Genomic DNA, 27,773 nt, shown 5'->3' with positions numbered 1-27,773 from the left:
TGGGCGGGACTTCTATGTTGCCTTTGCCTTTTCCAAGACTAAGCAATGGCAAACAATTGGTTATGTTGTAGTAGTATTGTATCATGATCCACCATACATATGTGTAACCATTCTATCATTATAAGGAAAAGAACCAATGGCTCTGTACAGATAACAAAACAAGATGTGTCTTTTTAAGAAGCATTTAAAGTCCTGTCCTCATGCTCACCCAAGGCATAATTGATATCTTAGAAATAACACAACATTCACAATTCTCTCAAGTCATTTTCCTTTAGTTCGTTCCTTTGAATATTCCCACGTCGTTTCATTTCACGCTCAAACATTTGTTCCACAGGACATTCAATACATTAGATTAGATCAATTAGTGAGAACATATCAGCTGCAGGTAGTTTGTAAGTAGCATTCTGATGTGAGTGTATGAGATGCAACAACCATACGGTCTTCAAAGAAGTGTCACAGACAGTTCACACTGATTTTATATATTTGTGCAGTCAGTAATGTTAGAGCATTCATTTCTAGATTACAGAGAAGACAGTAAAGTGCAGCCTTTTTTGATTGTGATGGCCAACTTGTGAGCAGAAGTGTTTTCAATCAAATAGACGACTGACATGTTACTTGTTTTTTGAAAGTTTTGCTCAATGGGACGTCAATCAAAAACTTTTAAACAAACAATTGTGTTCTCACCATGTTATGAACCACTTCTGCCACATGAAAAGCTGCACTTTTTACATTAGCAAATGAGATCACATGATAATTCATCCTGTAAGGGAGAGGGTGTCAGGAGGGCGGTTGAAATGATTGCGTTACATGCAGCTGGCAGAAGCACTAATGATGTCGGAGCAGCACAGTTTAGTAGTCCTCTCTACACACACTACAGCAGGCGCTTTGAATACATCCGAGAGGACATGGTTGTTGCCAGCAGGAAAGACATGTGACTACATTTAGTAAAAACTACATTTCTTGATATTTCAGATCAAGTTTATGGTAAATGGACATTGTTTGACACGATAATAGAGTCTTTTAACTTATTATTTGACTTACAAGAAGGAAAAATCTGCTTAATTTGAGGACTTTTGTTTTCCGTGTAAAGACAATTAGAAAAAAAGTTATCCCGAGTCAAATCAGATCATCTCCTAACTAATGTTATGATACATACAGTAAGCCCTGGCTGACTGCACTTACTGCCATTTTCACCTCCATGTATACATTACAGTCTTTGCCTAGAAGTATTTCAGTCTAGTTATTTCACTCTTCAGTGGGGTTGTATAGATACATTGATCATATACTGGAGCCTCTTATTGGCTGAGCTGCTAAGATAAATGAAAGCACTTCTTAATGACATTCAGTAGAGAATTGAAGTATCACATGAGGGCCATTTTAAGAGGATTTCCTACCCTGGCAAGATACACTTCTGTGGCAGTGCACTACAATCTCGTAAATCACTGGTAAATTTTTATATACAAAGCCATGTTAGGGAAACTTCCATCTTATATCTGCTCCCTGATCTCACGGAGAATTGTAAGTGGCTAATGCCTGAGATTGAATGCAGTGGTTTTATTAAATGTGCCAACTGCTAGGACTGTCTTAGGGAAGACAGCTTTTAGATGCGCAGCTCCTCTGTCTTGGAACAGTCTGCAAATTAAATGGAAACTGAGCAATCTGGTGCCACTAAATGTTTTTATAGCTCGGTTGGATGCTACTCAATCAGAAGCTATTGGTACCTGTTTATGTGAATAATTATGTAAATGATGCTGGATGATGTCCTTTTGATGTTCTATTTATGTTCTTATGTTTCATGTGGAACTACTTGAGCAGGTCTCCCTTGGAAAAGAGATCAATGATCTCAATGGGATTTATCTGTATACATAAAGGTTTGAAATGAAATTCTACATTTAAAAGATGGTTGAATATAAAAATATAAAGAATTTGCACGAATGTCACCTTTAATGATACTAAAACCACCCCACCAGAAAAACATTCACTGGCTTTGAGAAACTTTTGGCAGATTGTTTCCACTTGCATAAAGGACATTGCAACACTCGATAGGCGACAGAATGATTATTGAGCGGGCTTTGCTTTGCAGTGCGTAGCAGGGCTGGGCCAGACAGCCGAGTGTCTGAGTGCTAACGGGACAACTTACTGTGGGTCCTCTGACACACTGTGTGTGCGGCTGAATCTACAGAAGGCAGAGAACACAATCACAAATGAGTACAAGTACACTCAAAAGAGACAATCAGCATTCACTCATGTGGATATCAGACACAGTGATGGGATATGTAATCGCTAGTGAGTTACATATCTGTGATCGCACTGACAATGAGTTAGTTATGACAGATTTCATACAGAATTGTTCAGAAATGTTTCAAAAAAGTGCCCCTTCTGGTTTTGTGACCAAGCACTGAGGTGTGTCAGGTTTAACTCTGATCCTTAAACCAGGCACAAGGGGGCAGTGTTAACCATAACGCAGCCAGAGCAGCAGACACATCCCTGCATACCAACACACTGCTAGCATAAGACAGATGCATATGGCAATGATCTCTAATGCAGCTGACACGTAGCTTTTAAAAACTAAAAGCAACCTCCATCAGACAGCGCACATCCTCCGCCTGTGACTACCACCGGTATGTTGGGCTGCGACCGCTAAAGGTCTTCACACATGCTTTATTTATGTAGCTGCCTCTGTGATGTTGGAGGGGTGTGAGAGTAAGCGTGACCTGTGGTTTCTCGCCACAAGAGAACGAGGAGACTAAATTAATAGAAGCTTTGCTAAATCAGGGCCAGATACTTCTAAGATGGCTATCTGCCATTTGGTTTGTTGCAGTAAAATGATCACTCGCCATATGTTTTGTAGGAAGATGAAAGCCTGTGATAAAGTGGGGTTTGCTTTACAGATGGTATTTGAGGGATATTTATGGAATTGATTGAAATACATTTAAGCATTCAGGAACGGCCAAATCATTTTTGGATCAAATTGAGTCCGTTTCGAACTCCTTCTTGGGACTCCAGAAAGATTCATGAAAAATAACATTCTCAAATGTTTCTCTCCAAATTCCTTAATAACCAAAAATAAGCAATGCAATTAGAATAAAATCCGAATTGCTCACAGTTTCCATGCATTCTCTGTACAATAACAGTTGCTTTTTAGAAGTTTGCATTTGAAAGAAAGTCATGCAATCTTTCCGTAGTCATCCAGAAAGGAGCAGTGCAGTCGAGGTCGCATGCTAAGATTGAGTATTCAAAACAGTCATTTGAATACAAGACCTTTTGATTTGAAAGTTGCATATAGTAGTTTAAGTTCAACTCAGTGGAGATGATTGAAATGTAGTGTAGTTGCTGGACGGGGCTCACGTTGCAGGAAGACCGCTCTCCGACAAAGTGCTTCCTTCTTTTGGGTCGCCACTTTCGCTCAGCGCCCGTCCCTTCCGCCGGCCTGTATCGGTTGTTACCATGGCAGCGGGCACAGGAAGGAAGTGCGGGGGATTCGTGGTGTTGGGAGAGGTGAGCGTTTGGCCGACCTGTTTCTCTGCATCTTCGGCCAACGGGACACCGGCGGCTCCCGTCCCCACAGCCGCTTCCTCCGGCTCGCTCACAGGTGGATGCTTCCCCGAGGCGACGGGGCTCACTGCGGCAGATTTAGCCACCGGAGTCGTCGAATGGTGGAAGAATTCCTCCGAGCACGAGCGAGCTGGAGTACTGCAGAAAGCAAAGCAAACTAAAATGCACTGCTGCCTGGTTGTCATCCTATATCATCACCAGACAGCATTCCTCTGGAGGAGCTCAAATGGAGGGGTTTTCTAAAAGACATAAATCTGAGACAATAGCATAGCATGCTCACAAATCCCTTCTCAGCAGACAAACAAATTGGAGTCAAAAAGCCAACGTATAATTCTCTCAACACTGTTTTTCTGTCATCCCGTGATGAACAGCCACTTTCTGAGAGGCTTATTATTGGACTATAAATTCCCAGCATGCATGGCAGGGGGAGAAAGGCTATGAAAAGGCCAAGCTTCAGCCCCAGCCTGCTCAGGGTCAGGGAAGGAAGAAAGCCTAATTTCCTTACATCCTGAGGGAGGGTAGCATGTTCCCTGTGAGAGTGTGTGTGTGTGTGTGTGTGTGTGAACACCATAAAGTACCTGTTTGTGTTAACCTGCTGAGTTTATATTTGAAGGTGTGTGAAGTCTTACTCATGTGTTTTTTCACCGTTGATAGACGTCTACCAAAACAAATATGTTGATGTTATATAACCTCCTGGCAACACTGAAACACATACATTCCAGCGTCAGTTTTCTTCGAGCTACAAAATACGAGCTGTTACCAACTAAAGAAGCCAATATCAAAGCCCTTTGAAACATCCAGAAACCCCCCTTTTTCCTTGGATTGCAGATAAACACATGTCAGATTTCCTTTGAGCATTCATTTCACTCCCCTGATTCGCTGACAACCAAATCAATGCCGTATCATCCCTGCCAGGAAAAGCTGGAACAACTGGGGAAGTGAGGCTAACGACTGTCCAACAGGACGGAGAATGAAACTGCTGGACCAGGAAATAACAGCGGAAAGGGCATTAAAAAAAAAGGGATTAAAAAAACAAAACACAACAGACCTAAACTGCAAGACAGCAACATTGTAGTCATGCATCTTAGTTGCCGTCAGCACAGGGACATATAGCATACTTGTATATTCGCAGCTCATAATAGCCTCAACTGCTTTGTTTCAGATGTTAAACTCGTGCTGACTCTCTGTTATGTCGGTCCGGTAACGGTAGAGCCAAAGATGATAAGTGCTGGATGAAAACACAAGCTGTGAATGTGAAACTATTTTGTACCAAAGAAACAATCGTGATACAAACTGTTCGTCGCGAGGCATGCAGATCACCCCAATTAACTGAGGGCATTGTGTTTGGACAGAAGAGCTGCTGATGAGGTCCCTTTAGTGTTTTCAGTTGAACACATTCCGTTCACCTTCACTGTGTGAGGATGCAGGTGTGTGTCTCCCGACTTGCACACAAAGCTGAAATCACCTGTGTGGCTACATGTGCCTAAAGTACAGGTGAGCTGATCCGTCACTAAAACAAAAGCACAGCTGCAATAAGAGAGTCGCCTGCTGACTGCATTCTTTTAAATTATTCCTCACATATTCAGCATTGCAGTCGTATTGAAACACGATGCAGAAGCACCAGAGAAATCGTTTAAATATTCCTATACCACGCATACCTCTTCCTGGTCTGAACCTGGCTCCTACATTACCCACAATGCAACATGACTGGTGATAGTTCATGTTGTTGTGTTATGCTCGTAGTCACTGATTGCTATTTGTAGGCAATAGCATAGGTCTCAGATGTACAGTTGCAAGAAAAACCTGTGAACCTTTGGATTCTCCACACATAGCGTTCCTTCCAAACAACTCAGCTTTGGTTTCATCTGTCCACAGAACATGTTGCCGGTAGTGCTGTGGAACATCCAGGTGCTCTTTTGCAAACTTCAAACGTGCAGCAATGTTTTCTCTGGACAGCAGTGGCTTCCTCCGTGGTGTCCTCCCAGGAACTCCATTCTTGTTCAGTGTTTTACGTATCGTAGATTCGTCAACAGAGATGTTAGCATGTGCCAGAGATTTCTTTAAGTCTCTAGCTGACACTCTAGGACTCTTCTTCACCTCATTGAGCATTCTGCGCTGTGCTCTTGCAGTCATCTTTACAGGACGGCCACTCCTAGGGAGAGTAGCAACAGTGCTGAACTTTCTCCATTCATAGACAACTTGTCTCACCGTGGACTGATGACCATCAAGGCTTTAGAGATACTTTTGGAACCCTTTCCAGCTTTATGCAAGTCAACCATTCTTAATCGTAGGTCTTCTGAGAGCTCTTCTGTGCGAGGCATGGTTCACATCTGGCAATGCTTCTTAAGAATAGCAAATTCAAAACTGGTGTGTATTTTTTATAGGGCAGGGCAGCTTTAACCAACACCTCCAATCTCGTCTCATTGATTGGACTCCAGGCTGGCTGACTCCTGACTCCAAGTAGCTCTTGGAGAAGTCTTTAGCCTCGGGGTTCACATACTTTTTCCACCCTGCACTGTGAATGTGTACATGGTGTGTTCAATAAAAACATGAAAACATATCATTGTTTGTGTGGTATTAGTTTAAGCAGACTGTGTTTGTCTATTGTTGTGACTTAGACGAAGATCAGAACACATTGTATGACCAACTTATGCAGAAATCCAGGTCATTCCAAAGGGTTCACTTACTTTTTCTTGCAACTGTATATTCTATTCTACACACAGAACAACAGTAATGTTAATCCAATATCCACTTTTCTTTTTGCTCCGTTTTCATCTCCTCCAACTCCGAAGAAAAAAAAAAACAGCTTATAGTCAGATTTGTTTACTTTTTACTGTATACAAATATATAAAAAACATGTCTATGAAGTGTTTTGCTCAAAATACCAAACAGATCACCCATTCTAGCCATGCCTCATATCCCTCTATTTCACTTCCTGTTTCAAAAGTGATGATTTGGGTATAAAGCTTTAAAGAGGAGGGGTCTGAGTTCACGCGGGACCCGGCAGCTACCGTCTAAACTAAATGCTGCCGTGATGAAACGCCATATCATGGATTATCAAGTATCTGAAACAGTTTGGAGCTCAAAGGCTTTCTCTCTTGCCGGTTATACCACAAGGTGAGTTCCTTTTTACTTCCTGCTTCTTCACACACATGCTCTCCAGTACAGGTTAGCTCTGAGTGTTAGCGATGCTAATGTAAACACCGACCATATTACGTCCAAAACAGCCGGGCATTGTTTCTGATAGCAACGTTTCTGATTGGGCCGTGGGTCCACATTTCAGATATTACGTCATATCGGACGCAAATCTGGATCAGCTCCGTTGTAGCCCCGTTTTTAGAGATTTGGGTACGGAGGAAAAGAGAGAGGGGTTTATTTTCTGACGCTGCGTGAGTTTATCATACTTATAGGGCAGAGGCTCACTGCTCCTCCTCACATGGATCACAACACGAGGGGTGGAAGCAGTCTGCTCCCCTTCATCCTCGTCCTTTTTAGTCTGCTTCACCTTCTGAATCTGTATCTGGGGGTCAAGGGTCGGGCAGGGGGACTCTTCAGGTCTGTCCTCTAAACTAGGGGCTTCATTTGGACTGTTACATCACCCGTTCACACACACACACACACACACACACACACACACACACACACACACACACACACACACACACACACACACACACACACACACACACACACACACACACACACACACACACACACACACACACACACACACACACACACACACACACACACACACACACACACACACACACACACACACACACACACACACACACACACACACACACACACACACACACACACACACACACACACACACACACACACACACACACACACACACACACACACACACACACACACACACACACACACACACACACACACACACACACACACACAAACCCAAACCTCCAAATGTTTTCCTTCAAAAACGACTGAGTCACAATCTGACACTCTCTACCACGACACACAGACCACTAACACCAAACACACTGATACTGAAACAGATCAAAGCGCATTCACTGATACACTAAACCAGCAGAAATGTGACACTTGTACAGTGAGAGCCACTGGCAACAAATGATTAGAAGAATATAAATGAAATCCCAGCACTCTACACATGCCAACCAATGCATACCAATAAGACCGTCAGATTGTAATCTACTTTTTTATGTAGTAGATTTCACACTTTCACTTCAATCGGAGCCAATGAAAAAGCACATCTGGCCTCCATTAGCCACTCCCATATGAGACGTTCTCTTGCAATATCAATAAACAACACTCAAAAAGATGTTAGTGGGTATTAGACTTCGTAAATAATAAACGTGCTTTTCCCCCCAACATCTACATTCTTTCTTTGTGATCAGTTATATCAATACTGTAAAGACAAATGTCCCACATTCTAAAATAAATAACTTCATGGTCAACTTTGGACCATATTCAATTTCTTGTTAGAATTTCTCACGCTAATGTGAACTCACAAAACATGAAGGAAGCATCGTCTGCTTGAAACTGCATTTTCAGCTGCAGGCAGAAATGTGTGGAATTCTCTACCAGAACATTTGTGAACACTTTTAATTAAAACATTTGTTATCTGCAGCAAATCAATTTCAAGCTATAACAAGGTAATGGTTGGACCCGTCACCAACTGATCAGTTCATTATGCACTTACACTGCCCTTGATCTCCAACTGCAGCATCCAGGAACACACCTAATGTAAAATGCTCTGCACCACTCTTTAAATAACAAGGCCCTTATGTCAAAAGAATTCTTATAGCAGAAATGCCAAGAATACTTTATCCATCAGATAAAAAAATACACTTGGTGTATATACTCACTTTATTAAACTTGACTTGTATTTAAATATCTAAAGTAACCCAAATAAATGACTATTTATGTACACTTCCAATCACTGCAGCAGTTAGACTCACCTGAACGGTCTGTCTCCCCCTACAGGTGAGGTCGCAGTACTCCAGCTCTTGCGCGCCCCGTCCTCTTTGTCGTTCTTCTTCTTGCGGAGGGGCGTTGGCACGTATCCGCTCTGGTTGCTCTTGTTGGGCAGGTACTGGTTGAAGGGCATGGCGGTGCGCGGCTCGCTGATGGACGTCCGCCGTGTCGACATGTCGTCCTTACGCACGTCTGGCATCTTCCTGTGGGGGGGGCCGTCGGACTCTGAGTCGCTGCCGCGGCCTGTGGTGGGGAGATGGGAGGAAATATATCTGCACTCCTGATGAAGCATATACATGTAAAGTGTCTCTCTGATATGATCTATTCACTTTCTGAATAATAAAATGTGTCAATTGTAAATAAAGAAAAGAGACGGGGACAAATCAATAATTTGATTGCGATTTCTAATCTCTGAATATTAATATTGCTTTATTTATCCCCAAGCCGTTAACTACATCATATTAAGGCGTGCACAACATTAAAGTGCTGTTCCAGGGTTATTATATGCAGTGCATTCCAGCGGCTGAACATAAATCACCCCAAGCGGATTGACTTTTATGAAACAAAGCAAGTAACATAATAATAAATCATCACCAAATGTATAATGTGCAGCTCCTGCTCACAACCTTCTAGCCTACAGTTGGGAAGAATTCCACTTGTCTGTCCGCATCCCATTTGAAACATATCGTTAGGGCTTTTCATATCAGCGGCAACACCTGGAGCTGCACAAGTGCACCGCTCAAGGACTTTCCCTACCCCTCTGCAGATGTTCATCCTCTGAGTACAGACAGCAACGAGTAATGAGGACACATCCCATAGACATGCCAACAGCATACATGGGAATACGTCATTAGGGCGTTTTCACAAATGTTAACCCCATTTCAAAAACTACAAGTATACCTGCAGCCTTGCTTACCCAATCTCGCTCTAAATTCCTCTCCAAGATGCTCGGCACATGTGCTACTGGAATCCCCCTCTCTTTGGATGCATGCAAACTCCTGAATTTCTATATATACATTTTCCATGCATCAACCCACAATTTATAGCAGATCCAAACCGTAAAATCTTCCCTGAGTTCTGAAGAGATACATGTGGATGCAGCTGCAGCTCTCGGTGGAAACAAACGTGACATTTTACACTTGTAAAAAGCTCCCTTTCTATCCATAGACTTATTCATTTTTATGTGGTTCTAAAAGATTGACAGATCAAGGTCCAAAAGAGGCCTTGGGGTATCTGCACTTTCAACAATAAGCGGCTCAATCATGACTCTTAGCCCATCAATTGGAAACATGAGTGACTCTACCATCCAAGTCAATCCGTCCTTAAGGAACAACACATGTCTGTAGGGAGTGATCTGCTTTCTCTGCACATCTGGTAACACTGAAGCTTGAGGGAAGGTTTTCATGGGTCAGTACGGTACCAGAGACTCACAGAAACCTATTGACATCAACATGCAGTAATACTACAGGAAGTGTAAAAGCCACAGAGTCCACTTCCATATCCACTGCAGTGACTAGAAGGCTGTAACAAAAGAGGAGGAGTGATAGTGATACTCTTAACATCTTAAACGACGACAATTTCTCTGCGCAAGCATTCACGCTTTTTCAAATTCCTCCCATTATGCGACATAGATTTTTCCCGGCAGAATGTACAGCAAAAGTATAAAAGACTTTAAAAATAGTGAGTGATCTTGGACGGATGATACTGAGTCAACAAAGAAATTGGTTCTCTAGCCGGTTACATTTAGAATATTGTATCCAAATACTCAGATTTCTTAAGCTCTGATGGTAATCAATCTTTTATCCCTGCTCTACATGTTTCCCAGCCAAAAAAGGATTCAAGTCTATAACATTTGGATTGGAAACCATATTCAATGTTCTATTCCCCTAAAGGTGGGGTAGGTCATTCACTTCAGAAACACGTGTTATATTCCATGGAATGCTCTTAACGTCCCGATAGCAATGAATACATGAAATGCTTTGACAATAAATACATAACAAAATGTCATCAGTGGAAGCCGTGGCGCTGTAAAAAGCACGACCAATCACCTGAGCCGGCCCGGCTAAAGTAACTGGTTGGCCTACCTGCCTGTCAGCCTTCCATCTGGGCACAAACTTATCTCGTGCCCTCATTGGTCATGTGCGCGTTCGTGTGTTGGAGGCGGGGCTCTGTGAGGAAGTCTGAAGGAAGGGGCAGATTTTTTCCGGTTGTGTACTTTCAAATTCTCGCGCACTCGATCTGGTTTCTCCATTCTTACCTACCCTACCTTTAACAGACACCTTATAATATTTGTAATAATAATATTTGTAAAGAAGAAAAATTGAAAATGAAAGCAAGAAAAAGCCCAACAGAGGAATTGTCGAATTCACGTTGAGCTTCAAGAAACAATATTTAAATGTTAATTGTTATTCGGTGCATGCGCATTTTAAACCTTGCTGTGAATTAATCTTATCGTTGGCTGTGAGTCCCAAGGCGTGTGATGTGAGGGCAGTAGTGTGAGAACATTTTCAGAATGTGGGCAGGACAACCCTGAAAAGCATAACATTTTTATTGTTTCAAGCGGTCTTTTACTAGTGATGGGTGTTGCCCTCCAACAAGTGTACAAGAGGAGGACAGGTTGTACTACAGCAGCACCAGAAGCAAAAAGTGTCTGGCCCACCGACGCTGTATCCATCGACTGTAACTAAAGAGCATCTGCAATATGGAATCTCTTTCAGTGTTCGAATTAAACTCTTCTCCTTGTCCCCTAACTACTGTCCGAGTGAAGTGACTTTACAGAGCTGAATAGTGAAAGGGCTTCGTCTGAAAAAGGTCAGAGCAGGAAAAAAGTTGAGTTTGTGTGCACGTTCATAAATGGACGCTCTTGTTCTGGAGCACTTGGAGCACCCTGGGATGGGATGATTGTTGTCCCGTTCTCACTTCTCCAGTGTGTGCCTCCTGGCTCTGATCTGATCGTATGAAACCCCTCAATAACAGCATGGGTCTGACAATATGGATCTTGACATACTAACCTCTCCATAACCTATTCCCATATCGTACCACAAAGACCTTCTGACAGCAGATATGAAAAAGCCTGAAGGAATGTCTGTGGTGTTCAAAGCATTTCGGAAGTCACTTAAACATACGCTGTCATTCAGTTATTTTAGGTAAGCCTTGCCAGCCCTTTATATCTCTAATTTTCTGAATTACAGATCACGGACGTATAACAACACGAGAGAGGCACACTTCGACTTCCAGAAGGTTTTTAGTTAGACTGCTCGTGACAGACACTAAGACTTTGGAGCTTCCCTCCAAACAAAAACAGTCTGACAGGAAGCTCTGCCTCACTCTGTGCTTTCCCACAGTTCAGAGATGAAACGTACATTAAGCTTTGTGACGACTTCTGTAAAATGTTATAGGCCGTCATTAAAATTTAAAAAGGGTCAAATTCAAATAAAGCGTCGCAATGAAAAGCTTTCTATGACGGCATATGGTCGTCTTGGCATTTTAAATGCAGCCAAAATCTATTTTTGACTCCATTTTTGATTTCAGCACAATACTAATTGCCGGCTGTTGGCAGTTCCTGCCCGTCTTGGCTCAACTTATTATGGGAAATTGAGAGGCTGCAATTGTGAATGCATTTAATTAGATAAGCCAATATCGTTATAGAAGCAACACACACTTCTACAGACACTGTGTAACAATGTGCACCTGGATGCAGATATCCTATCCTTATGGACAATGCATTGAGGCAGACATCTGTCATTTAAAGCAATGTCCCCACAGCCTCGAACAGCCAAGATAAATAGGTGTAATAAGGCAGCATATTTCCAAGATGAGGAACTATCCCTATATTGAATGTGTCAGCGAAGTGTCGGATCAAAAAAAGAGCACTAGATCCTGAAAACACATTTCTTTGCCTCACTATTATACTAGCATGATTCACCTCTTCCTCTCACTCGTGTCATAAACACTATGAGGCTGCACGGCTGGACACGCACCATGGCGGAGGCATTCATTCGCATTCGCGCACACACACAGTTACTTTTCAATGGAAGAAAAGTACAGGTGCGGGTGGGCAGTTCGCTTCTTAAAGTAAACAAAACTAAAAGCATCTGAAGACCAGCTCCTCTTATCAACACTCCCAAATGTATTGTTCAGTTTTAACAGTACTGTATTTGATGCTCAAACTAAACTTAAAGCACATTAAATCCATTCGTCTCAAGGACACAAACCTCTCGCCACTTTTATTTTCACAACTACTTAAAATGTTGAAGTGAAAAGTGTTTCCCTGAGGGCAATTTGATTAAATGTCTTCTGTTTTGCGTCACCTGTCATGTCGGTGGAGCCAGTGTTAACATTACACAACTGAGATGTGTTTGAAAGCAAAACAGATGTCACAGCAGCGAGGCCCATGCAGGTTTCCCCCATCGCAGATTGACATTAGATATGTGTGATTGGGAAACTGATACTGACGCACAGAGACAAAAATGAAGATTCATGGTGTCGCTTTTTCTGGATGAATTGACAACATAAAAATAAAAAGCAGCAGCTCTTGTACTAAATGTCCTCCCTTTCACAGGACATATAGCTGAATGAAACAATGGCCATAGCTTAGCTTCCAAGCAGGCTTTGCACTGAGATCATTCCCTTTATTATCTCAACTAGCCTTTGACTGGCACTGGGTGTCGTCCTGCGAGGAAAACAACATGCTTTATTACAACACCACTGCAAGGACAATGCACCTCATTTATCGATATGCTATATCAGAACACAACCATTCACCCAAACCAAGCAGCCAGCACTGAATCAGATTCCTTCCACAGGAGATGTGTGGTGGCTAACGCTTCACAATGGTTTTTGATCTAAGTTACAACTATTTAGGAAGGGTGGTCTTTCTAGACTAACGTTCACCATCATTTCAAACAAGTGCGCTGTGTGAATATGAAGAGTGGAAAAGGTATTTAGAGTAGACTTTTTTTGGTGTCTTCCCGTTTCGGCCCTTTCCAATTTGCCCCTAAATTATTCCAATTTCGCCCCTTCCATTTCAGGGCGAGATGGGAAAAGGACAACATGGGAATAAGGGGCGAAATGAGAAGAGGGTGAAATGGGCGAAATGGGAATAAGGGGCGAAACAGGAAGGGGGCGAAATGGGAAAGGGGCAAAATGGGAAGGGGGCGAAATGGGAATAAGGGGCGAAACAGGAAGGGGGCGGAACAGGAAGGGGGCAAAATGGGAAAGGGACGAAATGGGAATAAGGGGCAAAATGGGAAGGGGGCGAAATGGGAATAAGGGATGAAACAGGAAGGGGGCGGAACAGGGCAGGGGCGAATTGGGAAAGGGGCGAAATGGGAATAAGGGGCGAAACAGGAGGGGGCAAAATGGGAAAGGGACGAAAGGGGCAGGGGCGAAATGGGAAGGGGGAAAAATGGGAAAAGGACAAAATGGGAATAAGGGGCGAAACAGGAAGGGGGCAAAAAAAGGAAGGGGGCGGAATGGGGCAGGGGTGAAATGGGAAAGGGGCAAAATGGGAATAAGGGGCGAAACAGGAAGGGGGCAAAACAGGAAGGGGGCAAAACAGGAAGGGGGCGGAATGGGAAAGGGGCAAAATGGGAATAAGGGGCGAAACAGGAAGGGAGCGGAATGGGGCATGGGGCGAAATGGGAAAGGGGCAAAATGGGAAAGGGGCAAAATGGGAATAAGGGGCGAAACAGGAAGAGGGTGGAATGGGGCATGGGGCGAAATGGGAAAGGGGCAAAATGGGAATGAACCCTTTTTTTCCCCTACCATCGCTGCTGCCGCGGGGGACCAGGACATCCGGCGACGGGGTCTGTCGTGAGCGTGAGCCGAAGGAGTCCAGACTGTCGAAGGAGTCCTCGCGGCCGTGGCGGGGCGGGGAGAGGGAGTCGCTGCGCTCAGAGTCCCAGCAGTCGATGTAGCCGCTGTCCCGGATGCTGCGTATCGGGCTCTCTGCCTCCTCCGCCTCCTGAACATTTAGAAACATGCCCATGTCATACAAATGCACAAATTAGCTGACAAAACATTAATAGAAATAAAGGTAAACAACATTTTTTGCAAAGTACATTGAGTAACTTCTGCTGTGGGAGGACATTTGAGTTTTCACCTGCTCAAACAACATCTGAAGAATTAGTTTGTGTCCCAAATATCTCATATCACTAAGTCCTAGATCAACTTTGTTTTTGTTCTGGTGAGATCTCTCTCTATCACTCTCTCTCCACCTCAGTGACCTCTCCCTTTGTCTGTCTACACTTGAAACATGTCTAATGCAGCTAATGAAAGCTGGGGAAAGGTCTTTCCTGTCTACCAAAAGACTTCCTGTTCCTGAACCCTGGAACGTTGGTTATGCAACTCCCAAACCTCTTTCAGACTCCATGTTATGTTTTCAGCTCAGCTGTGCTGACCCAGCATGTTGTCTCACTTATCTCTTAAACAGACATTCAACTTTCTTTCATGTAGCAATGCCATTGTCCAGTAAAGCTGCATAGAAAACACTGATCAAGGTTCATTAGCCCATCAATAGCCCATCTTTATGCAAATTGTTGCATATGCCTATAACCTGTCCGGCAGTGGCTCAGTCGGTAGGGGATTGGACTGGGAGCTGTAGGGTTGCCGGTTCAAGTCCCCGACCAGACCTAAACTATGGAGTGTGGACTGCTACTTGGAGAGGTCCCAGTTCACCTCCTGCTCTGCCGTGGTGCCCTTGAGCAAGGCACCGGACACCCCCCCCCCTCACTCCCATTGCTCCCCGGGCGCTGTGCAATAGCTGCCCACTGCTCCTAGTACTAGACTCCTGGTACTATGATGGGTTAAAAGCAGAGAACACATGTCACTGTGTGTGCTCTGAATGTGAGACCATTAACGAGGGTTTCATCCTCTATTCTAACCTAAATAATGCTATTAAAGCTTAAAAGGTTTGTTTACTCAAATTCATTTAAAAAAGCAGATAACCACTTGAATAAATAGAGCAGAGAAAAGTGCAGCTGGTTCCACAATGCACCTGCTTCTTGCATTACAATAATCATTTTCTTTTTTAAATAAAGCTCTAGTTTCCATGGCATGAGTATAAGAAAAAAGAACGCATTCAGTTTATAATGTGTGAACCTGATGAGTTTTCCTTGATTTTATTATTAATCTCTTTTGGGTTTCATAGAAACGTGGCTGTGTTTTGGTCAGGAGCAACATCTGGGGAAGTGATTCTGCTGAGTTGGCAGAGATGTCTCAGTTTTAACAGCAAGCGTCATATTGTGGAAACAAATGGTACGGGGGTGACATCATGGTTATGAGCGGGTGTCGTAGTGTGTCCGTATGTGCGTTGTGCTTTGTCCCTTTGGGTCAGTAAAGGAGTGGACGCAGATTGAGATAACTCACACAAGAGCCATGACAGAGACCATGGGTGGGGGGTGTTTTAAACTCCCCGAGATGATTTCTTAGAAATATATTTTCCATTTAGAAAACACACATCATTTAATTTAATGCACCCCAAAAGGAGTTGTCCGGTGTAATGTGTGCGATTGGTCGGGACATTAGGTCTGTGAATCTCTGCAGCACAGCCTCTCTTTACTTATACCAGCTACAGTTGCTAGGAGATTTTTAATCCACCCCCAGCAGCAACGAGTGACTGAATGATACCTGTAGTTTATGTTCAGATGTTCAGGATATTGTTGAGGCTAAAAATAACTAAACATGACTGAGCAAACCTTTCGCATCTGTGACAGCAGGCCGTCAAACTCTTTCAGGTCCAGCGTGGGACCGTTGTAGGAGGTACAGCCGTTGGCAGCACGACCCAACCAGTAGATGGTGATCAGAACCTGCAAAGAACAAAAACATGCCGATATCATAGTGAGATACTCTGTGAAGAAAACAATGTGCAAAGCATTCTATGCTACTGAAATCATGACCCGTCAGATGTTATCTTATGCATGAAAGAGAGAGATATTATTATTATTAATATGAAGACATTTTTTTTTTTTTTGTTGAATATACAAATTATTACCATGAATGTGGATAAATACTGTATTATAACAATACGGTATTCTGTTTTTCACATTTGTTATTTTTTAATCTGTTCGAAATAAAGACTGAAAGAAAGAAAGAAAGAAAGAAAGAGAGATAGACATGTTTAAGCCCATGATCCAGTGATGCTGAGGACAAACTTGAATTCAAGTTCCTCAGTGCAGGCTCAAGTCTTCATAATGATGCAATGGAGTTATTTAAAGTGAATATAGCGAGTTGGTTGAGATAGCTGTTCCAATCCAAACCAATGAGTGCCACAAAATAAATTGAATTGCATAAAATGTGGTTATTTTTAAAATATATTGTGTAAAACAATCAAGTGGACGTTCAGTCCGTGCTCTAGCCATTTAGGCCAACATGTAACATGTGTTCCAGTCTTCTTAATGTCATATGTTGAACATGAACAGAGACTATCTGAAAATTATTATTATTTTTTTAATTGTTTTGGTTTGTTATTATTTGTTTTTTTGGTACTTTGTTATAATTATTAATCTGAGTGAAAAAAAGAGAATATATATATATATTATTGTTATATTTTTTTGTTTCTGACATGTTCAATAAATTGACTAAACTACAAAAATATGTAACAATGCAGGTTGTCTGGTCATTTTAATCCATTTCATTGCAAAGATGTTACATGTTAGCTAACCTGCACTAACATGACAAGACTGAGCCATCGTTCTGACACTGAAGCGAGTCCCAGGCACATCTCCTCCACGAGTCCCAGTGATTCATATTTGCATGTTAGCTTCCAGGTCAATCTCACCACCTTCCAACACAGAAACCCTGTAAACTCAGATCTGAAGGAGGCTTCCTTTGCTCTGACTCTTTCTTGTAAGCTAAAGTAATGCTAAATGTGAACCTGGCTGCATTCCGTGTAACACTCTCTGGAGTCAGCTGAAACACTTAATGCAGAATGTACAGATTCGCTGTGCCCACAGGGAGATCACACAGCGCTGCACCTTTAGCACCCAGCTAGATTTACTGTGTCCATGTCAACCGGCACTCCACAGGGATTGCTTTGATAGGGGAACTCAGCATGGCACACTGTCAATGTAAAACCTCTCCGCCGCCATTCAAGCAGTCTTGGAAGAAGTACTAGTAGGCATGAGGCTATAGAGAAATGACTGCTGATTGTGGAGTGTATTGCGGTCTTTCACGATGCGTTTATTACATATGTTGTCATCGCAATAACGATAAAATATATATTGTAAAGCTCTAAGCCTCTGTATTCGCATGTCTTTGTTTAGTGGCGCGGGAGCTTGTTTGAGCAAAGAGCATCAAAACAAGTGCATAATTAACAGCTTAAGAGAGCAGAGGGATCAGTACAGGCAGACACTCAAGGCTGATGTCATGTCAAAGTGGTATTGAACCACCCCTAAGATGCAGGAGGGAGAGGTTGAATGTTTTATCACTTCAAAATCAGGGACACCAGATCACAGGGAATCGGACCAAAACCATTTCCAACTACATCGCATTCTGCTTATATGAATTACATCGTATTTGATCTCGCTACCACACAGTAGAAGAACACCACTCATCTACAAGAACTGTGCTCAAGCAACACTTCACCTTCTCTCTCTCTCTCTTATTTTATTGCATCTTTGTCACCACGAGTATAATGACAATATCTGTGCCAGCTCCCGTAAAAGTAGGTCGGCTCCAGAGGTATTTCAGCCACAGACCAGCATGCTTCAAATGGATCCACGATGATCCCAATAGCATAAACTGAACGGAAATATGCCACCACCGCCCTGCATGATTTAAACAAGCAACACGTAACCTAAAACAAACAACTGTACCGAAACCAACACTTGGATACAAGCACTAGGATACAATCGTTCAAAGAGAACACGTCAGGGGAGTTTGAATGATAGACAATTGTGAATAGGGCCTGACAGTGAGGTCATGCACACATCACACTCCTCACTTTCAGCAACAGTCTCACCTGGCAGATGTGGAAAAACCTGTCAAAGAGGTTTTGTCAGAAAAACAACAATACCCTCTTTGTTTCATGTGCACACACGCATTGGTGATGCATCCTGACATCCTCGTGGATTCATCTTCTTTACAGACGCAAGCATTTCCTAACATTCGGTCTATATGCTGCAAAATGTATTATCTCTTCGATTTCCACACGGCATCTATTGCACGTCTGTCCGTCCTGGGAGAGGGATCCCTCCTCTGTTGCTCTCCCTGAGGTTTCTCCCATGTTCCCTTTAAACTGTGGGTTTTCTCTGGAAGTGTTTCCTTGTACGATGTGAGGGTCTAAGGACAGAGGGTCTAAGGACAGAGGGTCTAGGACAGAGGGTCTAAGGACAGAGGGTGTAGTTTTTCTCATCCTGATATTCTGAACAATCTGTGCTGTTGTATTTGCTGTAAAGTGTCTCTACTGTAGGCTATTTTTATTATATGTACAGCACTTTGGCTCGACCAAAAATCGTGCTATATAAATAAAACTTGATTTGATTTCAACTTCAATGTAAACACAAAAACACAAGTGCATGCATGCTGCGATCCACAGACCTGTGTACATCCATACATACTCCAAACTAGACATCAAACACATGCACTACCAGCACTTTCTTGCTCACACCTGCACTTCTACACAGCCATCTTGTGACTTCAGCAATATTTCACGCATCCATGCAAATGCCCTATTTTTACTTCGTCCAATCTGCTAAACAACACCTTCATCGCTAAATCAGCATATTGTTCTGAATGCAGGTCCTTCACCTCTCAATACGTGACGTGCTGCAGTGCCAGCTGCTATGTCCTCAGTGTGAGATCCATAGTGTGTGAGCGGGTCGTGGCTGAAGCCTGCAGCTGCTGGGAGTTTGTGGGCCGTTTGCTATCGCTGCTAATGTGGCTGAGAGTCCCAGTGTGTCGTCAGCTAAATGAGCTAGCAGGCCGGCTCTGTACAGTGCACAACAGCATCGGGGGGGGGGGGGGGGAGAAAAGGGCTTAGACTGCAGAGTGGGCAGGGCTAGAAGTATATGTGTTCTACTTAAAGCAGCATTATGAGAAGGGACAAGATTGTGTTGAACTACATTTGAACATAAAAACACTTGGAGCATAACAAGTGATGATTAGAAGGAAGATGGAACAACAGAGAGAAAGATACACTGCACATAAATATAAACGCAACACTTTTGTTTTTGCTCCCATTTTTCATGAGATGAACTCAAAGATCTAAAATATTTTCTATAAACACAACATAACCATTTCTCTCAAATATTGTTCAACAATCTGTGATAGTGAGCACTTCTCCTTTGCCGAGATAATCCATCCCACCTCACAGGTGTGGCATATCAAGATGCTGATTAGACAGCATGATTATTGCACAGGTGTGCCTTAGGCTGGCCACAATAAAAGGCCACTCTAAAATGTTCAGTTTTGTCACACAGCACAATGCCACAGATGTCGCAAGTTTTGAGGGAGCGTGCAATTGGCATGCTGACAGCAGGAATGTCCACCAGAGCTGTTGCCCGTGAATTGAATGTTCATTTCTCTACCATAAGCCGTCTCCAAAGGCGTTTCAGAGAATTTGGCAGTACATCCAACCGGCCTCACAACCGCAGACCACGTGTAACCACACCAGCCCAGGACCTCCACATCCAGCATGTTCACCTCCAAGATCGTCTGAGACCAGCCACTCGGACAGCTGCTGCAACATCGGTTTGCATAACCAAATAATTTCTGCACAAACTGTCAGAAACCATCTCAGGGAAGCTCATCTGCATGCTCGTCGTCCTCATCGGGGTCTCGACCTGACTCCGGTTCGTCGTCGTAACTGACTTGAGTGGGCAAATGCTCACATTCGATGGCGTCTGGCACGTTGGAGAGGTGTTCTCTTCACGGATGAATCCCGGTTTTCACTGTTCAGGGCAGATGGCAGACGGCGTGTGTGGCGTCGTGTGGGTGAGCGGTTTTCTGATGTCAATGTTGTGAATCGAGTGGCCCATGGTGGTGGTGGGGTTATGGTATGGGCAGGCGTATGTTATGGACGACGAACACAGGTGCATTTTATTGATGGCATTGTGACACACAGAGATACCGTGACGAGATCCTGAGGCCCATTGTTGTGCCATTCATCCACGACCATCCCCTCATGTTGCAGCATGATAATGCACGGCCCCATGTTGCAAGGATCTGTACACAATTCCTGGAGGCTGAAAACATCCCAGTTCTTGCAGGGCCAGCATACTCACCGGACATGTCACCCATTGAGCATGTTTGGGATGCTCTGGATCGGCGTATACGACAGCGTGTTCCAGTTCCTGCCAATATCCAGCAACTTGGCAGCCATTGAAGAGGAGTGGACCAACATTCCACAGGCCACAATCAACAACCTGATCAACTCTATGCCAAGGAGATGTGTTGCACTGCGTGAGGCAAATGGTGGCCACACCAGATACTGACTGGTTTTCGGACCCCCTCAGACCCCCCCAATAAAGCAAAACTGCACGTTTCAGAGTGGCCTTTTATTGTGGCCAGCCTAAGGCACACCTGTGCAATAATCATGCTGTCTAATCAGCATCTTGATATGCCACACCTGTGAGGTGGGATGGATTATCTCGGCAAAGGAGAAGTGCTCACTATCACAGATCTTTTCAGATTTGTGAACAATATTTGAGAGAAATGGTTATTTTGTGTAAATAGAAAATGTTTTAGATCTTTGAGTTCATCTCATGAAAAATGGGAGCAAAAACAAGTGTTGCGTTTATATTTTTGTTCAGTGTACATTAAAGAGAGAGAAAAATAACTAACCTGGATCCAATTCACAAAAAAGAAAGCCGTTTTAAAATATTTAAAGGTGGGGTAGGTAGGTACGTTTCAGAAACCGGCTCGAGATACACTTTTTGTTATATTCCATGGAATGCTCTTAACATCCCGATAGCAATGAATATCTTAAGTGCTTTGACAACAAATCTATAAAAAAATTTCACCTGTAGAAGCCGTAATACTGTAAAAAGTACAACCAATCCGTGGCCGGCTAAACGGATTGGATGGCCTACCTGCCTGTCAGCCTTCCATCGGGGCACAAACTTATCTCGTGCCCTCATTGGTCATGTGCGCGTTCGTGTGTGTTGGAGGAGGGGCTCTATAAGGAAGTGGGAGATTTTCTCCGGTTGGGTATTTTCAAATTCTAGCGATCTCGAGCCGGTTTCTCCAAAATTACCTACCCCACCTTTAAAGACACACAATAAAGTAAATAATGGGTACATCTGAAGTTCTGGAGTACGTAGAGTAAGAACAAACGGAAATGATAGACAAAGATCAAAAGGATGGACAACCAACTAAAAGTTAGAATAGATGGAAAGTAAAGTAAAACAGAAAGAACAGATACAAGTAGAAAAGCTTTATACGGTTAAGTCAGACTAGCAACTAAGAGCAGGTCATACTTAAGTGGAAAGATACAATACTACATGGAGTTGACTGTAAAGTGAGCATAACTGGAAATGATAAAAGCAGAGTGACAACCGCAGCACAAACAGAAACACTGGACCATAATAACAGTTTACAACCAAAGCACACAAACAAAGGATCCCGCTATAATGCAGAAGAATCACTTACATTCTTCAGTTTTCGGCTGCAGTCACTTCCCCTGGGAGATAGAGAAAGAGACGGAGTGAGACACGAGAGCAACTTTGAATATTTACTGAAATATCTTGCATAAATATAACAGCACACAGCTTTTAAAGCAACCAAACTCCCACACAATGTGCAAACAGTAGCAAAACCATTGAATAAACAGCATGGAGGAATCTGCAGTGAACCCACACTGCCAGACTCCACACTTGCATCCCTGGATCCAGCTTGTTGTTTGGTGCCGTATTTATTTGACATTTCCAGCAGTATTAGTCACTGGCTGCCGTTTTGACTTCAGCTAACGGTGTATACTGTAAGAAGGCAAGGGCTCCCTTAGATCGAACACTTTGCAGCAGTGGCCATCATTCCAAAAGACAAATTATTCTGCAACGGTACGTCTGGGGAGATGGATGTCAGAGTGGCGGCCACATGTTTTGACCGCCAAGTGAACTCTGGGAGTTGCAGAGCAGAAACACCACAGCAGTGGACACTTAGCGCTGTGGATGCTGCCAACATGAAAAGATGTGGATGACCACTTGAAGCTATAAATGGGAAGAGGAATGAAGCAGTTGTAAAACAGACCCTGATACACACTAGTGTCGTGGAAACAGACTTCTATCTAGAGATATATAGTCAGACATTGAAACTGTTACAACACACAAAATAAAGTAAATTACATTCTGTGCTTACTAAGCCCAGGCCAATGTCCCTTTTACAGGAGAAAAATACATTCCTAGGGGGGGGAATTGTTTCTCTTCCTGGTGCTAGTTGCAGCTTTTTGCAGGATTTGGTCAGATGGAAAATATGTTGGTTTTAACGATTCCCTCATTAGCCAACAAATCATTTTTTCGGATATGTCGAATTGCTTGAATAGTAGAGCAACTTGTATAGGAAACATCCTTTCTGTGGAGCTTATTGCTATGTATGGGTGAAGGGTTGTTTGAATGGAATATTGATGGGACAATAAATCATATTTTAGAGTAAACATGTTACCTTTTGTACTTAAGTAAGCAGTAAGTAACACGCCTCCGAACAGAGCTGAATTGACCAATGAACTTGTTTGACCGTTAGTGCACATGACACCATTGATCAAGATTTAAGAGCTACGTATACGATTACCCATAACACCCTTCTCTGTGTAGACGACACTGTGTATATTGCTTTGTAGCTTCAGGGGATCCTAGTTAACATACACACATATCTTTGAAAATAAATGATCTTATGAGGATACAAAGTAAAAGAAGGATGTCGTGCATCTCCTCATTTGGAACCTGTATGGCCCGGTATGAAAAACAAAACAGATCTTTAGCTATAAAGCCGATTTCGTTACGTGATTGCATAATATTGTTGTCGGACAAAAGACACAACAGCAGCAGCAACCGTGAAATGTAAGACGCATTCATACAAAGGAGAAAATAATGAGCAAGTGTTTTTTTGCCTAGGTTTTGAATTCATAGTACCGTACTTTTCGGACTATAAGCCGCGACTTTTTTCCCCATTTTTTTTGTACAGCTAACGGCCACTAGGGAACCTCCTAAATCTATGGATTTTACAGGTAAAATTAACCACCTTTAACTCTATGGGCTCTATGACCGGTCCGCGCCCGCCACCTCTAAGCGGCGGGCTCCAGCAGGAAAAGCTGGAGGCCGGAAAAGAGTGAGACAGGTAGCGCGCCAAAGTAAAAGTGGAACCGAGAGACAGAACGAGAGCAAGACAGACGGACAATTTCGCTGCTGCGGCTTATATGCAGGTGCGCGTTATAGTCCGAAAAGTACGGTACATTATGACACTGCTGATAACTAGTTTCCAAGGCCTGAGGGTCACAGCGCTTACATCTCTCAACACATAAGTGACACCTAAATTGCAGTTGCATGGGTTTTCCATGACCTGAGAGAGAGAGGGTTGAAAGAGGTGGAGGGGAGCAAGGTGGAAGTAGCTGGAGGGAAGGATCTGTAAACTCGTTCTGTCAGCCGACTAAACGAACACAGAGACAGGTTGCTTCGCTCTGCGTTGCCTTGGAGAAAGAAACCTGAAGGACAGATTCCACGAGGTATTAGATCATCGTATTATACTCTTTCCTTTTTTCTGTCTCTCTCTTTGTCTCCGAGTCAGTTTCCATGATTTCATTCCAACGGTGTGATTTATAACAGAATAATAAAATGTCTAAGATGTACAGTTTCAAAACCACTTTGTTATCAGCACAATGGAGAGGCGAGGTCCCTCCCCTTCCGGGGGAGCTCCATGGGACCTTATTTCGGAAAAGTTATGTATTGAAGTCAATGGAGAGAGAAAGGTTATCTTTCGATCCCGTTTGAATTGTGCCACGAATTACACATATGATGTTTGTCAATTTAAAAGATAATTTTGCAAGTCAAACAAAATAAAAATGTGTCGTAAAAATGTGAAGTAACACTTTTTTTGTGTGAAACCGCTCAAACATCTCCCATCTCGCACCAACACCAAGCAGGCCGTCCCGTCCCGTTCCACATTTCACTTCTTTCTTTCAGAATGAGGCGTATTAAAGGTGGGGTAGGTAATGTTGGAGAAACCAGCTCGAGTGCGCTAGAATTTGAAAATACACAGCCGGAAGAAATCTGCCACTTCCTTACAGAGCCCCTCCTCCAACACACACGAACACGCACATGACCAATGAGGGCACGAGATAAGTGTGTGCCCAGATGGAAGGCTGACAGGCAGGTAGGCCATCCAGTTACTTTAGCCGGGCCGGCTCAGATGATTGGTCGTGCTTTTTACAGCGCCACGGCTTCCACAGATGATATTTTTTTAATGTATTTATTGTCAAAGCATTTAATGTATTCATTGCTATCGGGATGTTTAGAGCATAGCATGGAATATAACAAAAAGTGTATCTCGAGCCGGTTTCTCAAACTTACCTACCCCACCTTTAAATGAGGTGAAAATGCTAGCATGCGGGATTCTGGGATTTGTAGTCTTTCTAGTTGCGTATTTTTCATAGTCTTATATTTCAACAGTTTTACGACAAACTGTGACTTTTTTGACATGGAAATGATTTTTTAAGATTGACAAATCTTTTGGAGATAACATCGAAAACATATGGATTATTTTCTAAATCTGTTTTAATGAACTCATCTTAAAAACTATAAGTATTTGATATTTGATGTGAGTTAATGGTCTAAACAGGAAAATATGACAATTAAACAAGGAAACTGTGTACATTTTGAAAAGATTGCAATAATTGATAACACTTTTACACAATAAATGGAGAGATTTTTATGAAGAAAGAAGATTTATATTTTGCTGAAGATGAATGAAATCCTGGAGAGCGTGTTTTCGTGAATTCCTAATTGATTCGCCTGATTTTTTCTACCAAACTGACAGAATATATTTTTTTCCCCCGTAGTATTTCAAAAGATTGCGTAACATCGGTTGGACAGCTGAATGGAAACACAGCTTCTCTCTCCTCTCCTATCGTGGAATGCCTGGCAAAAGGTCACTTATCTTGGAAATCGATCTGCTTCACACGGAGGAAGAGGAGATATTTCAGGCCTGAGCTCATAGTGTATCATAACCTGTCCGTTTTTACGCCACGCTGTCAAACGCCGTTTCCTAGATGAGTAAACACCTGTCCAGAAACTCAGGGTGAGAAGCACCGTAGCTGCTTCCTGTCATGTGTACAAGCTGCAGGAAAATAGCATCCTGTACGACAGAGGGTTACATAACAACTGGAAACAGCTTAGGACCTGTAAAACAATGACTCTGTACTAACTATAGACTACCCAAATGTTCCTGATGATATCTTTAGAGTGAGTGAATATTGGTTCAGTTTGTAAACTATCCTTTAAGAGAGAGAGAGAGACGATCCATTTAAGCCAGTGGTTCTCAAAGTGGGGGGTGCAGAGGCATGACAGGGGGGGCGCAAGAGACCAGGAGGAAAAATAGTTATTAAAAAAAGGGAGAAAAAAAGAAATCATATTTTGAAAAATTATTGATTCGAAAATAATATGATACAGTACTATTACGTTCGGGTCTCTGTGTTTCATTAAAGCTCGGCTCTCTGTGTGTGTGTGGAACGAGCCATTTTGTGTGCGTGCGCGAGAGAGAGAGCGCACCGGTACCGGAGATCGTTGTTGTTAGCTTCTGGTGCTAGCGAGCTACGCTAACGGATATAAGGAGTTTTAAGCTTTTTTTTTTTTTTCATTTAAGCTAAGATTAAGCTTTGCTTCTTGTTTTTGTATTGTTGTATTATCCATTTGTACCGATCACATCGGGCCTGTCAATTTCACACAAGTTCAAACTACTCTTTGACGGAGTAAGAGACCTTACAAACTGTATCATCTGTTCACGCAAAATGATATCAAATCATATAATTACTTGTATAGGCGCTACAGGCCGTGCCTTGGTCTCAAGTGGTGGTATTATTCCTGAGTGTGGTAGCAGCTGTAGTTCGCTTGCTTACAACATCCAACAAATGATTCTACATGTTTCTGATTACGAGACACTTTTTTGACATTATCGCCTTAATCAATGTCCTTGCACTTACTGTAGCACGAAGAAGCATCTCCCCTTCTCTGGTGTGCCAAACATATAAACAAAGATATAAGCATCAGTGTTTCTTGAACTAGACATAAATCCGTCCCCCGCGTTGACTGGTTGGACATTGGATAGCGTCTTTGCGCGTCAGTCGGATTGATTTTGCACTATTCAGAGTTCAATATGCAACTGTAAATACGTCTCGCCCTGTTCCTCATATTGAAGAACAGGGAATGATCCGGAGTGACTGCGGTCAACATATTTTAGGATAGACAATGTCATTTGCAAATGTATTCTAACAAATTGCATATTAGTTTAGATTCATTGGAAATTGACTAAACACATGTTATAGCTTTGGTTGGTGTCAATCACCTGACTCCCACTGGGGACACACTGACACACCCACACAAACACACACTGTATATTTAAGAACGGCATGCTCTTTCGGTCTGTGTTACCAAGCAACAGAGTCGTCATGGTTCACAGAGTGAGTGAGTGTTGTGTTTGGACAGGGACCACTTGTGTCTGACAGATATGGTATTGTTGCTCCACTGACAGGCGAAACAAACTTCCATTGACTCTCAGCGAGTTGTTTATGTTGGCAGTGAACTGGGTGATTGTCTGATTTAGAGAATGACAGACAGGGAGTGACACACACACATACACACACACACACACAGTGATACAGACGAGCCCTCACTGAATGTGTGCATAATTAACACTCAGTCCTTCCACTTAGTGAAATACAAGCCTTCCTTCAACGTCCACATGTTGATATACCGTCCTTGAGATGAGATTACATCTAGTTTATACTCAGTAAAGTGGTTGTCATAAGCATTTTGATAACTACAAATCTGTCTTGTATTGCCGTTTGCTTGGATTTATTATGGTTAAATCATCAGTTGTATGTTTTAATCACAGCACTAAATTAAAATAAGGCCACATGTTCCTAAAACCCCTTGCGTCTTGTCACAAACACTTAGCCGTCTTATGCCCTGTACTTTGTTTTGCTGTACTAAAAGGTATTCGACAATTGCATAATGGACTCCTTACATCAAAGACGCACAACACAAATAAATCCACTTTATATGATTTAAACACTTGGTGTGTGTGTGTGTGTGTGTGTGTGT

General features: G+C 42.8%; 1 protein-coding gene across 5 annotated transcripts in view; it reads right to left on the bottom strand.

Annotated features, from left to right (window-relative positions):
• Positions 1–27,773, bottom strand: part of LOC117453711 (LIM and calponin homology domains-containing protein 1-like) — a 122,425-nt gene that overhangs the window by 22,922 nt on the left and 71,730 nt on the right. For all 5 annotated transcript variants that reach the window (XM_034092645.1, XM_034092648.1, XM_034092649.1 and 2 more), the window contains exons 5-10: positions 22,117–22,147; positions 16,224–16,334; positions 14,293–14,491; positions 8,511–8,769; positions 3,349–3,693; positions 2,141–2,176 (exon numbers count right to left, since the gene is read on the bottom strand). In XM_034092645.1, the coding sequence (XP_033948536.1) occupies positions 2,141–2,176; positions 3,349–3,693; positions 8,511–8,769; positions 14,293–14,491; positions 16,224–16,334; positions 22,117–22,147 (981 nt within the window). The remainder of the gene's footprint in view (positions 1–2,140; positions 2,177–3,348; positions 3,694–8,510; positions 8,770–14,292; positions 14,492–16,223; positions 16,335–22,116; positions 22,148–27,773) is intronic.

Source organism: Pseudochaenichthys georgianus, chromosome 10, assembly GCF_902827115.2.
Source record: "Pseudochaenichthys georgianus chromosome 10, fPseGeo1.2, whole genome shotgun sequence".
Taxonomy (NCBI): domain Eukaryota; kingdom Metazoa; phylum Chordata; class Actinopteri; order Perciformes; family Channichthyidae; genus Pseudochaenichthys; species Pseudochaenichthys georgianus.
This window is presented reverse-complemented; position numbering and strand designations above follow the sequence as displayed.